General features: G+C 44.1%; 1 protein-coding gene across 3 annotated transcripts in view; it reads left to right on the top strand.

Annotated features, from left to right (window-relative positions):
• The window catches only part of TXNDC11 (thioredoxin domain containing 11), a 63,293-nt gene that overhangs the window by 41,336 nt on the left and 5,272 nt on the right, over positions 1–16,685 (top strand). For all 3 annotated transcript variants that reach the window (XM_007985937.3, XM_037989846.2, XM_037989847.2), the window contains 5 exons: positions 1,237–1,349; positions 3,477–3,677; positions 9,632–10,424; positions 12,958–13,100; positions 13,437–13,546. In XM_007985937.3, coding sequence (XP_007984128.1) covers positions 1,237–1,349; positions 3,477–3,677; positions 9,632–10,424; positions 12,958–13,100; positions 13,437–13,546 — 1,360 coding nt within the window. The remainder of the gene's footprint in view (positions 1–1,236; positions 1,350–3,476; positions 3,678–9,631; positions 10,425–12,957; positions 13,101–13,436; positions 13,547–16,685) is intronic.

The following is a 16,685-nucleotide window of genomic DNA, read 5'->3' as shown; positions in this document are numbered from 1 at the left end:
CATTTTCCACCAGCATCACATCAAATACTCATTTCTCTGCTGTTCATCAATACCTGATGTTTCCTATGTCTTAAATTCTGGGCAATTTGAGGGTCAAAAATAGTCTTTTGTTTTAATTTGCTTTCTTTCAGGATAGTGAGGTTGAGTTTATTTCCAGTAATTTTTAGCCATGTATGCACATTTCCTTTTCTGTGGTTTGCCCATTTTAACAATTTTTCTTTTCTTGTTGATGTGTATAAGACTTTATATATGCTAGATTTGTTCATTTAATAAATATTTTTTGATCTCTTAACTATACATCCTGGCACTTCTGTAGGTCCTGGGATACATCTAGCATGAAACAAAATCTCTAATTTCACAGAAATTACCGTCAGAAGAGGAAATTGGGCCGAGCGTGGTGGCTCACACCTGTAATTCTGGCACTTTGGGAGGCAGAGGCGGGCAGATCACTTGCGGTCAGGAGTTCAAGACCAGCCTGGCCAACATGGTGAAACCCTGTCTCTACTAAAAATACAAAAATTAGCTGAGTGTGGTGGTGCACACCTGTAATTGCAGCTACTCGGGAGGCTGAGGCAGGAGAATTGCTTGAGCCCACGAGAAAGTGGTTGCAGTGAGCCGAGATCGCACCACTGCACTCCAACCTGGGCCACAGAGCGAGACTCCATCTCAAAAAAAGAGAGAGGACATTGGACCAAAGGAAATCTAAATAAATGAATGAGATTATGCAAATGTTAATAAGTGCTATCAAAAATAGGGTAACGGTAAAGACAGTACCTGAATGGGTCGGGAGCCCAGTTTCCCTTTGTAAACTCTGTCCCCTGTATATTAGGTGTTAGGTGGGGTGGTCAGGGAAGGCTTCTCAGAGAAAGTAGGAGCTGAGATGAGTAATAAGAAGGAACCGGCCCCAAGAAGTGTCCAGACAGAGAACATAGTGTGCCTCAGCCTGTGATCAAGGGGGACAAGTCAGACCATCATAGGTGGACACAGGGGACTCCTCAACACAAGTGATTGTCAGAGGCGTTAGAGACATCCTCTCAGGAGCAGGCTTGACATCTGAGAGGCTGAGGTCGGTTTCAGGGGGAGAGGTTCCTCAACTCCTCTTCCTTCCCTCTCTAGGCTAGGTTACCAGAAGGAGCTTTGCTCCTGGGGTTTGTGCTTCAAGACTTGATCGTTGGGTTTTGTGGTTGTTTTAAGGCACAGGCCTTTTCTTTAATAAAGGAAAATTTTCTGTTTCAGATTACCTAGGAACAGTACGATTTGGGGTTATCACAAATAAACATCTTGCGAAACTGGTATCCTTAGTACACTCTGGAAGTGTGTATTTACATAGACATTTCAACACATCACTTGTAAGTATTTTGAAATCACGTTTATATTAGCGTAGTGGTTCTTAACCTTGTTTAGGTCACGGACTCCTTTGAGAATTGGATAAAATCTATGGACACTCTCTAGAAAAGCGCACATGATTTTATATATGAATGGAGAGTTCTTCCAGCCCCACCCTAGAGCCCAGGCCCCAGATTAAGAACCCATGCATTAGAGGGCTCTTGAAATTAATGTGCAGAAATTCTTTATTTGTATTCTTAGATTTTGGTACAGACTTGAAAGTTTTTCTTCCTGGATAAAATTACAGAGTTACTCTCTTGGAGAATTGTTACTCTGAGTCTGTGTTTTCAGAAGCTAGGCTTCCACTAAGTGATGTTCTCTGTTTATCTGTTTCTTTTATGATGAGTAGTAATGTGACATGCTTTTCTCCTTAGCTGATGTAATGGGTTTTTGAAGTTCTTGTCAAGTCACAGTGAGAAGTTGATGGCTTCTCATCCCAGAGAGCCTCAGTTTTCCATTGTCGCCTTTGTTCCCCAATTTCATTTGCTTTCTGTGGAACAGCCTGAACTCAGCTGCTTCTGAGCATTGACCTGTGTCCTGCTCAGTCCTGTGCTTCTACTCTATTGCTGCTTCCTCAGTCACATCACTGAGCTGACTTTCCTGAAGTAGTCTGTCTCTCTCGCATCATTGTCAGTAACTTACAGGTCATATACAGATCAATTTCCCTGCACCCAGCGTACCCAGCCTTTAAAACCTGTGCCCCCCTTGGCACAATGTCTGAGTCTTGTGCCTTCGGAGGGACTGTTGGGCCCACTCCAGGGGTGCCCCCTTGCTTGCCAGTCGCCCTGGCTTCTGCATATCTTCGTAGCCCAGATGTTGTGCTTTACTTCTTGCAGTTTATATTCCAAAAGTCAAATGTATTTTTGTGTTTTCCAAATAGAAATGTTTGAGTGTAGTTTGAGTATGTTTTTTCAAACTCCCACTGTTCCACCTTGACAATCACTGCTGTAGTTGTTTCTCTGCTGCCCACCTACGCTCCTTGTGCCTCTGCCTAAGCTGCTTTGACATCATCTGCTTTTGCTATCTGTCATTTTCCTACATCCTTCATTTTTAGCATGTTACACAGCCTCCATATATTTATTTATAGTAAAGGGCACTGAGATAGAAATTAAAAGTAGATGGGGGAAAAAAGGGAGGACTATGAGATGGAAAAATATATCAGGTTTACTGCTTCGATTTGGTAGTGTTTAAGGTTGGTTGGTTTGTGTAGCAGTAGCATTCCTTTTATCAAATGCAAGAATACTGGGATACCATTATTTTTAAAAACACAAACAGTGGTTATCTTCGTTATGAGTCAATTTAAATCTTCATTTTGAGGAGTTTTAAATATTTCATTTTGTAAAACCCTCTGAAGCACCCCTTTGGTAGTTCTGTTTGAAGCCAGTGATTTATATTGTTAGAATTTCAAAACTAATTTTATGTTCACATACATTGGTTGTTTATAGCAAAACAAAGCAAAAAATCTAAGTGTCTCTTTCATTTATTTGTGCACATAAAATATGATCCGTGGCCTTGTGCAAGTTTAGGTCATTTTTGATTGATGAAGACATGTGTTGAGTTCCTGCTCTGTGCCTGGTGTTGGTCTAGTCCCAGAGGATACAAGTGAACAGCACAGACAGCCTGTGCCGCACAGAGACTCCATTCTGCCCTTGGGGGGCAGCATTTGAAGGACCAAGGCCAAAATCGAAGTGATCCTTGACTCCATAATTTCTGTTCCCTTAAATATGTCTTGGTCCTTTTATAAATACCCAGTGACGTTTAATACCTGTCCTTGGACAGGGTGATAGAGGTTGTTACTGCCACCAGCTGGCAGGGAGAATTATTTGTTGATAGGTGGGTCTGTCTCAAGACAGAAAGATGAATCACACAATATGGAAGTCACCTCCTGCAACCACTTTTGTTTTTTCAACCACTCGTGAGGAAATGCTGTCTCTGGAGAAGCAGGTGTTGGCTGCACAGCGGGGCCAGGCCCCACTCCGAGCCTGGGTTTTCTCACCTGCAGTGGTGGGGTTGGGACAGCACTGATGTGCCTTGAGCTTGCCCTACCTCACTGAGCTCTCCTTTTTCTTCTGTGCCTTTGTCCTTCACAGGTCTTCCCTAGGGAGGTCCTGAACTACACAGCTGAGAACATCTGTAAGTGGGCCTTAGAAAACCAGGAGACGCTCTTTCGGTGGCTGCAGCCACACGGAGGCAAGAGTCTCTTGCTGAATAACGAGCTGAAGAAAGGACCAGCGCTGTTTCTGTTCATACCTTTTAATCCCCTGGCCGAAAGTCATCCTTTAATAGACGAGGTAAGAGCTGTGATGGAAAAGCACCTCATGAGGAGTCGGGAAGCCTCATCTACCTGGCCCCTCTCATCTCGCACTCAGTCGTTTACTCTGGCAGCTATGGCTCTGAGCATTGCTCTTTGCCCCTCCATATGGGCAGGAGAGAGCCCATGTCTAGGACAGGGATTGCCGCAGCCTCTGTGGCCATGTTTATTGACAGCTGTTAGCGTCTGGAGTGAGTGAGAAGAGGCAGGGAAGCCATACTGTGCCCCTCTAGAGAAGTACCAAATGCCCTCTTCTGATGTGACTGCTGTTGAGCCTCTGGTTTGGGAGGTGAAACAGGGAGTGGTAGGAACACAGGCCGAGCTTAGTGAGGCCTAGGAGATGCCATTGTCTTGGGGGTTTGGCCAGACTGCCAGCCCTGGCCATCCTTAGGACAGCAGAGGAGAGCAAGCAGCAGTAGTGATGTTGGGACACCTTGTTTCTCTGAACCTTCCTTGTCGTGCAGAAGCCAGAGTGGTTTTCAGAGGCAGCGCCATTGGAGCCTGCTGTTCCTGCCTGTCTTCGGCTTCATCTGGTGCGCCCTCTCTGGGTGTGAGTTTATTTTCTACATGGAGCATTTGGAGGCACTTAGAGACAGCAGGCATAGTATGCAGAGCGAGCCTGGGGTGGCAAAATTGCATTTACTGAGGGTTTTATTTTTTCTCTCCCTGAAGGATCCCTTAATTGGCCAAAACCAATTTCAGACAGCCAGCGTACCACTGGCCAGCTAAGCAGATGCTGCCTGTCCCTGAGGCCCTCAGTGCTGGCCTGGCCCCCTGCCTGGAGGGACAGGGAGGCAGGACTTCTCGCCCAGCTGGATCCCTCCCTTTGCTGTGCTGGAGTCTTTTTGTTCAAGTTAGGATTCCCCCGGGGAGTATTCTGAATGAATGCTGCTCTTTGGCTTAGAGGAAGAAAGAAGAAAGAAATGAAATAGCTTTGTTTCTTCCCCTCTAATTAGGGAGGACTCAAAGTAATAAAACTATTTCTTTAGAAAATTTTCACTACATGGATCTTTTGTGAACTGAGACACCATTTCAAATGACTAGGCCTTTACTGTATCTAATATTAATAGCCTTAAAGCTTGTTGTAGGAAAGGAAGGTTTTCAATCAAGGTGGTGTGGCTGTGGTTGTGGATTTGGAGAGTTCTTTCCTGTCTGGTTTGGGTGTGTAGTGGTCCTGGCGGGGTTGTCTACCCAGAGGGTTGTGGTTGGATTTAGGCACCTGGTGGGAAGACTCTTTCTTTCTCGCCTGTTGTTTCTGAATGAGTGTCCCCTCCAGCAGTCCGCAAATCCTCTACCTACCAACAGGCCTCCTTTTTATCATGGTTTTGCCTGTGACTCCTTTCTTTGGGGCTCCCATTGTCTCTGTGAGGTAAGCGTATTCCCTTAACCTCAGCATGTGGGTGAGATAACCGAACACCAGGCGGCATCTCACCGTATTATGAACTACTAGACAAGCAAAGTGCCTGTCCAGCACATTTCCCTTTTTGTTTCAGGTCAGTTTGGCAAATGTTTACTGAGCACTGCGATGGGAAGGTCCAGGGGAGAAAGGATGGATGCAACACCATCTTGTCCTGTGGTCTTAGAGGCTTGTCCAGCACAGGGAGTGAAAGCCTGCCTGTAATTCAAAGTAGAGGATGATCAGGCCCAGGGTCAGGAGGAACCGAAGGAGGGAGGGTGCCATCTCAGAAAGCGGGGTCCTGGACAGGGGAGGGGTTAGCAGAGGCTTTGGATGGGTGAAGTATTCTAGACAGTCTTGTAGGGGCAGCCAGGATCTTCATGGGTTGAGAAGAACTTATGGGAAGGAGGACCCTGAGCAGAGGCATGAGGGATGGGAGTTGCCGCAGGTTTGGGTGTTAGGAAGGAGGCTGGAGTTTGTGGTCTGCAGGAAGGGCTAACTGGGGAGAGATCTTAAAAAAGCTTTTGGAGGAGAGGGCCTTGCAGACTTCTCTGAGGATTTCAAGATTAATCCTAGTCATCCAAGTCTTTGTCTTCTCTTTTTTTTTTTGAGTTAGGGTCTGCCTTTGTTGCCCAGGTTGGAGTACAGTGGCACGATCTCAGCTCACTGCCTCCTGAGCTCAAGTGATCCTCCCACCTCAGCCTCCCAAGTAGCTGGGACTACAGGTGCACGCCTCTACGCCTGGCTAATTTTTGTATTTTTTTGTAGAGATGGAGTTTCACCATGTTACCCAGGCAGGTTTCAAAAGCCCTGGGCTCAAGCGATCGGCCTTCCTTGGCCTCCTAAAGTGTTGGGATTACAGGCATGAGCCACTGCCCTCGGCCCATACAAGTCTTACTGACAGTGAAGAGATGTAGCCAGAGCTGTGCATTATCATTATGAAAGTTTTTCTGGCAGCAGGGTTCCAGAAAACTGCAAAGCAGTAAGAACTTGAACTTGGGTGGTAGAGGTGGAGGATGGAAAGTAGGGTCTATGATCCGGGAAATTGTGACACAGTGACCAGAGATGAAGAAGCCTTTGGGCATTCAGGTAAGGTGGGAAGGATGAACGCTGTACTTACGCAAGATGAGCTGTAAAAATTCATTAGCTTGTTGACCGTGAAAGAGTTAGGTGGCTTTATTTTTCCATTACCACCTTAGGCCTTATATTGGGCAGAAAGTTGAGGATGCTTCCATTGTTGAGAAGAGAGAGGTCATCTTAGAGTGAGTGGAATAAAGTTGCGGCATACCAAGCACCAACATTCTAGATAATTGTGCTGTGGTGCGTGTAGGATGCCAGTCAGGAGTGACCATATGGCTGTACCAAGCCCATACTGGGTAGCTGCTTCTGCACACATGCACACCTGCATGCATACCCAGACACATGCCTGTGTGTACACACGCAAAAGCACAGATCCTGACACCAATGTAAGGCCACTGACACCCCGGTGTCTCTAGAGAGTTCTAGAGAAGTTATAAGACATTGCAGTGTGTATTACACAACTCGTTAATCAAAGGAAATGCTTACCTCAGCCAGCAAAGAGTCTTCGTAACTTGTTTTCTATTTTAAAAGCATTTATTTGAGGCATTCACATCGTCTGAATCTTGTAAGCAAAGGCGCGGTTATCATGTTCAGACTCACAGATTTTCCTGATTAAAGAAAATAGAAGGAACCATCTACTCTGTGAACAGTTAAAGTTATTTGCCAGGATTGCCTTAATTATTCACATGAAATTAAATGACATCAAGTGATACACATAATGTGACATAACTTGAGTTGTGTTTTCAAAACTGCCTGTTATGTAAAAAGGAATCGAAACATAAATACCCCTTCATAGGAGAAAAATGATAACGCCTAACTCTGTAGGAGCATTGCTGGCCAGGCACGGTGGCTCACGCCTATAATCCCAGCACTTTGGAAGGCTGAGGCGGGCAGATCACATCACCTGATACCAGGAGTTCAAGACCAGCCTGGCCAGCATAGTGAACCCTCGTCTCTACTGAAAATACAAAAATTAGCCGGACATGGTGGTGTGCGCCTGTAGTCTCAGCTACTTGGGAGGCTGAGGCAGGAGACTCGCTTGAATCTGGGAGGTAGAGGTTGCAGTGAGTCAAGATCGTGCCACTGCCCTGTAGCCTGTGCAACAAGAGCAAAACTCCGTCTCAAAAAAAGCATTGCTGGTTGGGTGTGGTGGCTCACGCTTATAATCCCAGCAGGATTACAAGCCCTGGGAGGCCGAGGCAGGTGGATCACCTGAGATGAGGAGTTCAAGACCAGCCTAGCCAACATGGTGAAATCCCGTCTCTCCTAAAAATACAAAAAAATTAGCCAGGCGAAATAAAAATAGAAAGAATTAGCTGGGCGTGGCAATACATGCCTGTAATCCCAGCTACTTGGGAGGCTAAGGCAGGAGAATTGCTTGAACCCAGAAGGCGGAGGTTGCAGTGAGCTGAGATCATGCCATTGCACTCCAGCTTGGGCGACAAGAGTGAAACTCCATCTCAAAAAAAGAAAAAAAAAGCATTGCTGTAGACCGAATACTTTCTTCAATTAAAAATATTCTTTATGTGGCTGCTTTGTTTATGAGATACTGGAGATAAAAGAAATGAAGAAAGACTTTTCAAGGAATTTTCTTCTCTACAGTATAATTAATGATCTCCTACTTGGAGTTCTGTAAAAGATTACAGTAAATCTTGAAGTCTTATAGAGGTTTTTGGGGGAGTGGGTGGGACTAGTTGTCTATTACTACAAATAAAGCAGTACCAGGATGGGGCCAGAGGGCATCTGGGCTCTTCATGGATTATATAGGCTTGACCTTGTTAGTACTGCATGCTGTCAGAGCCTCATCCAAAAACCACTGAGATGTTTTTGTGCAGGGGAAATAAAATTTCAAGCACTGGCCTGTCATCTAAAGTGACTTCTTTTCTTTACCCAGTAGTTTTCTGGTGGGTTATAAAGTGACTTTTTTTATGCCAAGAACTATTGAACAATTTATTCTTCTGTACAAATATATATGTTTTGAATTAACTATAAATATTACATGTTATAAAACATTTTTATTTTTATGAAACTTGTTTTTTTAAATTGGAAATTACACTCATTAAATTGTTTTACACACACACAGTGAAACAAAATCCTGAGTGACAGCACCCTGTAACTAACTGTGGTGAGATTTGATTCAAGTTGACACACTCTTCTGTTTTAGAGAATAAATGCCTTTGGATTGTAACTTACTTGTCTTTCTCAGGAAACCATAATGGGAGGTGGGTAATGAAATATTCTTTTTGGAAATAGAAGAATCTTAGAATAAAATGTAAATCCAAATTGCCAATACTGGCCTGACGGTAAAGTGGCAAATCTCACCAAGAAAGGGGATTGTGTGCATTACCCTGAGCTGCCACTCATTCATCAGGGGTTTACTGAGCGTTTGTTATGTGCCTGGCCCTGTACTGGGCCCCGGGGATGGCAGGATAAATCCAATGTGGCTTCTGCCCGTGAGGTTCCATAAGCTTGTGGGGAAGAGGTCTGTCTCAGCAGAGGCTTGTGAGACTATAGAAGGGGCCTCAGGGACATTGGAGGTACAGAAACTAGCTCTTCCTGGAGTGAGAGTAGGACTAGCTTCCCTGAAGCAGCTGCCCTGGTGCTGGGCCTTAGGAACAGATGGAGGAGGCAGTGTCCCCAGCCAGGCCTCTGTAACAGCGTGGCATTGTGGGAGGGCCTGGTCTGTTCTGAAGAGGGCAGGGTGAGACTGGAAAGCCAAAAGGGCCAGATTGTATGGAGGTTTTATCTCATGGGCAGCATATAATTTGGCCCAGGAGTGTCATGCCTGGGGTTGTATTTTTAAAAATACAGTAACCATCTTCCCCTGCACTCTCATCTACCCCCCTGCGGATTCTTGGTGATATGTTCCAAGACCCCCAATGAATGCCTGAAACCACAGATGGTACTGAACCCTGTATATACTACACGCAAATTTCATTTTTCTTCACAATTTCATGGGTAGAAGATTCGTTCTTACCGAAGATCTTAGCAACCTTACCGTTTGTTTTTTTTTTTCTTATTGAGACTTTTGCCATTTCACTTAAAGGAAGCATTTTTGGCTTCTCTTTGGCATATCTGAATTGCCAGCATCACTACCCTTGCACTTTGGGGCCCTTGTAATAAATAAAGGGTTACTTGAAGACAAGCACTGTGATGCTGAGCCAGTTGATCTGATAACTGAGTTGGCTACTAAGTAACAGGCTAGTAGCATCCACAGCACTGACACGCTAGACAAAGGGATGGCTCGCAATTTTTGTAATGACAAAAATTTCATCACACTACTCAGAGCGACGTGTAGTTTAAAACTTACGACTTGTTTATTTCTGGAATTTTCCATTTAATATTTTTGAACCAGAGGTGACCATGGATAACAGATTGCAGAAAGTGAAACGTGGCTAAGGGGTTTCTAGTCCCTCAGTCATCCCCAGGCCCCTCACCAACTCTGCCCTGTATTTCAGATCACCGAAGTGGCCTTGGAGTACAACAACTGTCATGGGGACCAGGTGGTGGAGCGTCTCCTTCAGCACCTGCGGCGGGTAGACGCTCCAGTGCTGGAGTCCCTGGCCCTGGAATCCCCGGCACAGCTGCCAGACCCGCCGCTGATCACAGCATCCCCCTGCTGCAACACTGTGGTGCTGCCCCAGTGGCACTCCTTCTCCAGGACCCACAACGTCTGTGAACTCTGTGTCAACCAGACTGCCGGGGGCGTGAAGCCGAGCTCGGTCAGCATGCCACAGTGCAGCTTTTTTGAAATGGCAGCAGCTCTGGATTCTTTCTACCTCAAGGAGCAGACCTTTTATCACGTGGCATCAGACAGCATAGAATGCAGCAATTTTTTAACTTCCTATAGCCCCTTCAGCTACTACACTGCATGTTGCAGGACCATAAGCAGGGGTGTGGCAGGCTTCATCGATTCTGAACAAGGTGTCTTTGAAGCCCCTACCGTTGCATTTTCTTCCCTTGAGAAGAAATGTGAGGTCGATGCCCCAAGCTCCATTCCTCACATTGAGGAGAACAGGTATCTCTTTCCAGGAGTGGACATGACTAGCACAAACTTCACAGGCCTGAGCTGCAGAACCAACAAGACTCTCAACATCTACCTTTTGGATTCAAATTTGTTTTGGTTATACGCAGAGAGACTGGGTGCTCCGAGCTCCACTCAGGTGAAAGAATTTGCAGCAATTGTTGACGTGAAAGAAGAGTCTCACTACATCTTGGATCCAAAGCAAGCGCTGATGAAGCTCACCCTAGGTACTGTAGGCAGTTTATTTCCCCAAGCATTGTACATTTTGCTTGGCTTCATATTGATACATTTTATTGATGGCTCTCATTACATTTAGTTGTGGGGTAATGTCAGCTTCGTAGCTCATTTTAAGTCTTTAGACCACCATCAGTCGTAATTTTCAAAGAAGGTAATTTTGTCTGTTAAATGGAGCAGAAACTTCCTCACTCTAAATTTTGGATAAGTTTGTCATTTAGCCCATGGTAGGGGTAAGAGTCCCACTTTCTAAATTGGCGATTTCTGTCACATGTCTAGGGTAGAACCAGCTTCAGGCAGTGGGGACTTGGGGAGTAGAACCGGCAGGGAGGTGGAGAGCCATTCCGGTAGGATGTCCTAGGGGCTGATGAAAGGGAGCCTTGACAGCAGCTTTGTTCTGAAGGAGCTTAAAGAGAAGCAGTGAAGAAGGAAGTAGAGCCGTCTTGCCTCCCTTTTTGTCTTACAGGCTTAAATGTCTAAGGATCAAGGCCACCAGACCTAATTTGTTCTGCTGCTGTTTCATAATGTACTGAGTAATATTGTTGGGACCTGGGGTACCTAGATTGTAACAAGTGTAAAGTGCAAATAAGTGTCAGTTGCAAACCAGCAAACTCCACTTTTTGAGGAGTAAGACTCCATGATGAGAAAGCATCCAGGGCTTGCCCCCGGGGCTTGGCAGCAACATTGGGCTGACCCACACTGGCCTGTTCCCCAGGGCTTTGCTGACGCCCCTGACTACACACAATGAAGTGAGAATTCAAAAGCCACGTTAGTTCAGCCTCATTGGAAACGTGAGGGAGGGTCAGTGTATGCCGAATGGAGAAAGGAGGAATTTGGTAGGGAAGGAAACCTTTCATTTCAAGTTTTACAAAGTATGAAATCAACAGTAGACTCAGAGCTTCTACATATGAGGCCTTTTAGCCATGCTCTTTCAAATCCTGGTGAAGCTTGTTTCTTACATTAGACACATTTGTGAAAAGGCTTTATGTAAGTACTGATTTTTCTATATCAATTGCATATTATAAATCCAAGAGTTCTTCAGTGTTTAAAAGAACCTTGTGACCAGTCACTTTTTGGAGGGGATAATCTGTTGATATTACAGATTACTCCCAGTTCATGTTTTCTAAAGTCATTTTGATGTGTTGAGCTTTCTTAAAATGAAACAAGCATTTTTTTAAAAATGGGAAACAGACTCCAGAGAAATGGGGTCAGTGCTCCCACAAGCATGTATTTTTGAGGTAGTCTGCATTAGATTTTCCTGAATTCCGTTCAGTAATGCTCAAGTGTTTAATGACCTCATAATGTGTTCACTTTTAATTTAAGGGTAATTGAAAGAAGCCTTCTTTAGATTTCTTTCCATCTTCTGTATCTTCTCTGAAATGTTTAGCCTAGCTGTTCTTTGTCCTGTAGTTGGTGACAGAATTTTTAGGGAGCTTGTAAAAAACACCTACTGTGTGTCATTGTTGGTTTAGAGAGTTAATTCATAAGTCAGCTGTCTCTAGGGCAGTTTCAGAATTTAGGCTTTATTCAGAGTAGGAAATAATTCTTGGTTTCATGTTTCAAAAACATAGCCAGCTAAGTGTTATTCAGATGCTGATCGTGAATTCTCTTTCGTATTCACATGACATTCTTCACTTCCTCCTCCATTCTGCACACTGCATTGCCCCTTGCACCTCAAAATGGAGGGAGTTAGAAGAAAGAAAAAGAACTGAAACTTTAGCTGAGTGCAATAGTGTAAGCCTGTAGTCCCAGCTACTCTGGAGACCGAGGTAGGAGGATCACTTGAGCCCAGGAGTTCAAGGCTACAGTGAGCTGTGATTGCAGCACTGCACTCCAGCCTGGGTGACACAGTGAGACCCTGTCTGTTAAAAAAAAAAAAAAAAAGAAAGTGAAATTCAAATTACTGTTGTTTCAGATGAAGCAAAGGACTCTGAAGATGGCAGAATTTGTGGTAAAACTGTTGGTTCAAGCCAGGTTTTTTATTATTATGGATTTTATGTATTTTTCCACTACATATAATTTTTTCTTAACCTTTAAAAAAAGAAACTTAACCTTAATAAAGGAAACAAAAAACTATAGCTCCTTGTCCTCAAACTAATGAACATTTAAACACATTCCACATTACTGTAGCTTGTGCAATTGCTACTTTTGTAGTTAAGCCTAAAGGTTTTAGTATTATAGGGTGAAATTTCTTGAAAAGATTGTGGCTTCTTGACGATTTATACAGTCTCACTTGGTGTCTATTTGTGGACCAGTCCTTTTAAAAAAAGAATGATCTATGATTATTAGAGCATCTAACACTGCATAATGTTTTGATATCTGCATTACTGTCTGCTGAGTTAATACTACCAGAGCTAAACCTGATGCCACCCGGGCAGCTTTGTTTGGGGTTTTGCTGATAGGTGAAATGTTAAAAATGTGAGCCTGTGAAGTCATTCGAGTTTTTAAAATGTGGAGTTTAAAAGTAGGCCAGCTATTCTTCTTGTATCTAGAGAAGAGTTGATCTCATTTTCTCTTTATTTTTAGAGTCTTTTATTCAAAACTTCAGCGTTCTCTATAGTCCCTTGAAAAGGCATCTCATTGGAAGTGACTCTGCCCAGTTCCCGTCTCAGCATTTAATCACTGAAGTGACAACTGATACCTTTTGGGAAGTAGTCCTTCAGAAACAGGTATGGAGTCATGAGAGGCAAAAGTTAAGCCATCTGTCCCTCTTAAAATAATTTCCAGACTGCAGTTGTTGGGGTAAGCAGCTGTTTTTGATGTACAGAAGAGTAACCACGTGATGGTCCGATTGTGGACCGTGAATGAATTACATGTGGTTTTTAAATTTCAAAAAAGTGCTTCAGAAAGCACCGAATTGGAAAGACCTAAAGATGAAAATTTTCACTGTAATATTTGCATAGGTAGCATTTATCGAGTGCTTGCTGGATTCTAAGCAATAAGGAAAGAAATGAAGAAGAGCCCATTTCCCGGTGCAAGTAACAGCTGTCTTCCCCTTCCCACAGGATGTTCTCCTGCTCTATTACGCTCCGTGGTGTGGCTTCTGTCCATCCCTCAATCACGTCTTCATCCAGCTAGCTCGGAACCTGCCCATGGACACATTCACTGTGGCAAGGTAAGCAGGCCTTTTCTGCAGTGCTTTGGGCTGTATGCCCATTTTCACTCTTCTTTGCAGCTTAGCCATATGGTGTGCGAGGGTCTGCCCATTTTCCATTAACCTTTGGTAGGACTTGGCTGGATTTAATTGTCAGGTTGAAGCCATGAGCAAAGCCTCTTTGAAACCAGACTTTTCCTCATGAATTCAGAGTGTTCCTTCCATGATGTTGATGTTTAGCCCTGACTAGATTCGTAGGTGGCTGAGTGCAGTTCTGTGGGGAGAGCACTGACCTGGTTGCCAGGATGGCTCCTTGGAATTCCATGGGACAGTTGCCCCAGGCAATGACAGTGGGTCCTGGGATCCCAAGCAGATCTCTCCACTAGCCCTGGTTTACCTCATTTGTGAAATTAAAAGGAAAGGTCGGTAGATATCCACATCATAGTATTGTGATTCCATGGGTACTGTATGTGGGCTTTTGAAAAAGTAAAATTTTTAAAAATATTTTTTGGAAAAAGAAGGCTCAAATACAGAGTTTTTAGATGGGGTAGTAAGCAGTTTTGGGTGGGGAAAACTGTTCAAATTTAACCCCCCGCCTCCACCAAAACCCTACAGATAGGTAAGAGTTAAATATGAAAAATCAAAACAAAAAATAGGATTTGCTGGTTCCTCTGAGTGATGGAAAGTTTCGAAAGTGGAAGCAGTTGGAAAAATAAAGAAAGAAAAATGGTCAGATTCCACTAGAAATACGTGCAGTGAAAGAAAACAGGGAAGGCAGACGAAAAGGGGGACCATTAAAAATTTTTGCAGTGTCTCTGTGTCACCTGTTACATGCACTGTGAGTAATAATCAGAGCCAGATCTGAGTTACTGTGCTGGGAGAGTTTTCGATATACATTATTACCTGACTGAGTCCTCGTGACGCTTAGTGAAGGCACTCTGGTTAAAAAAAGAAAATGCTATTTGTATGGAGGAGGAAACTGAGGCTTGGAAAGATTAGACAAGTTGCCCAGAGTTTCAACCTGCAAATGAGGGGCCAGGATTGAATCAGGCATTCATACTCCAGCCTCCCCCGAAATTAAAATGGTTTAGGAAACGGCTGAGACAGATTCCATTGTGAACAAAGGACGTGAACAGGTTTTTCTTTTAAGAGGAGAGAGTAAGTAAACAAGTGGGGAAATTATAATCTAATGAATGTAAATTAAAATAGTAACAAAGTGTCATTTAACATATTAAAGTAATCAGTGGTTTTAAGTGACAGAATCTTGTGTTGATAAAATAAAATGGAAACTGCAGTCAAATGTATCTAATGGAATGAGTACATTGTCATAACTCTTTTGGAAAGCATTTGGCAACATTTGCAAGAAATCAACAAAAACAGTTAACACATTTTTGACCCAGTTAATTTTCCTTTGGAGAAGTAATGGAATAGGAATTCCAAAGAAGCATGAGCTCATCATTATAGCATTGTTTATATCCACCAGGAGACGAATGTTTAAGTAAATTATGGCTGGGCATTTAATGGAGTTTTTATCCTTTAACAATGCTTTTCATACACACAATTAATGGAAAAGAACAGAATATGCAATATATGACAACTGTTGTTAAAAATATGTAAGCATATAGGCCGGGCACGGTGGCTCATGCCTCTAATCCCAGCACGTTGGGAGGCCGAGGTGGGCGGATCACATGAGGTCAGGAGTTTGAGACCAGCCTGGCCAACATAGTGAAACCCTGTCTCTACTAAAAATACAAAAATTAGCCAGGTGTGGCAGCACATGCCTGTAGTCCCAGCTACTCAGGAGGCTGAGGCAGGAGAATCACTTGAATCCACCAGGCGGAGGCTGCAGTGAGCCAAGATCACACCACTGCATTCCAGCCTGGGCGACAGAGCAAGACTCTGTCTCAGAAAAAATTTTAAAAAGTAGGCATATAGACCAAGCCTGCATAAGAAAGGGGGGCCTGATTAGCCCAGTGGAATTCTGAGTGGATTTTTACAATGTTTTAATTTTATAGTTTGTGCTTTCTTCGAAGTAAAAATCAGGTGAGAAAAAGCATTTAATTATGGAATATGGTGTTCTATACCACTTGTTTAGAAAGGAACACTAATGTTTTAGGTAGGCTGGCACAGGTGAGGCAGGAGTGCTATTTTGTTAGTAAACTTTTGGTAAATGGTTTTCATTTGGTTATGCCTTTTGTTGTTGTTTTTTTGAGACAGGGTCTCACTCTGTTGCCTAGGCCGGAGTGCAGTGGTGCAATCACGGCTCACTGCAGCCCCAGCCTCCCAGGTTCAGGTGATTCTCCCACCTTCCCAAGTAGCTGAACTGCAGGCATGTGCCAGGATACCCGGCCAATGTTTTGTAGAGACAGAGTTTCGCCATGTTGCCCAGGCTGGTGTCCAACTCCTGGGCTCAAACAATCCACCCACCTCGGCCCCCCAAAGTACTGGGTTTACAGGTGTGAGCCACTGTGCCCAGCCTGGTTGTGCCATTTTTGAAAAAGGAAATTTCATCGTTTTGGACAAATACATGGCACTTACCCCACCCTCACTCCCCCCAGTTATGCTTTCTAAAAACTTCTGTCAAAGTAATGATTGAAAACATGTTCATCTTTTGTGTGCACTGTTCATGAATAGTAGCTGAGTAGCCCCTCCACAAGGAGGATGCAGCCCCTTCCATCAAGGATGCTGTTGTGGCCCCATGTCTGCTTGGCCTGAGTGTGGGCGCCCAGCTGTGTGCCCAGCTCTGTGCCAGCTGCCCGGGGCAGGCCTCTAGAGCAGTTGCAATTAGCTCCCACAGTGATTGAGCACAGGCTGGGTGAGTTAGTACATATGTCACTTTCTGTGTTAGAAAATTAATGTCACATCTGCTAAGAAGATAGGCTGTTTTTGGCCTCTATCCAGATTTACAACATAAAGAGGGTATAATTTTCCATCTTCAGAGAGGCCTGATGTATTTTGCTCAGTTATTTCCTTTCTTTTCCCAGAGCTATTCAGGGATTAAAATACTTGGCTAGATCCTGTCAGGTGAGGAGTGAACGACTCCCTAGGTGTCAGTGTGGCATTTTCTGCAAGTTCATTTTTACTTTCAGGACACTGCATTGCCACTCAGTGGAAAGCGTCCACATAGCGGAATGGTGCATGTCTTGGGAGTACCAGCGCC

The sequence above is a fragment of the Chlorocebus sabaeus genome, chromosome 5 (genome assembly GCF_047675955.1).
Source record: "Chlorocebus sabaeus isolate Y175 chromosome 5, mChlSab1.0.hap1, whole genome shotgun sequence".
In the NCBI taxonomy this organism is placed as follows: domain Eukaryota; kingdom Metazoa; phylum Chordata; class Mammalia; order Primates; family Cercopithecidae; genus Chlorocebus; species Chlorocebus sabaeus.
The sequence above is the reverse complement of the archived record's forward strand: the minus strand, read 5'-3'. Positions and strand labels throughout refer to the sequence as shown.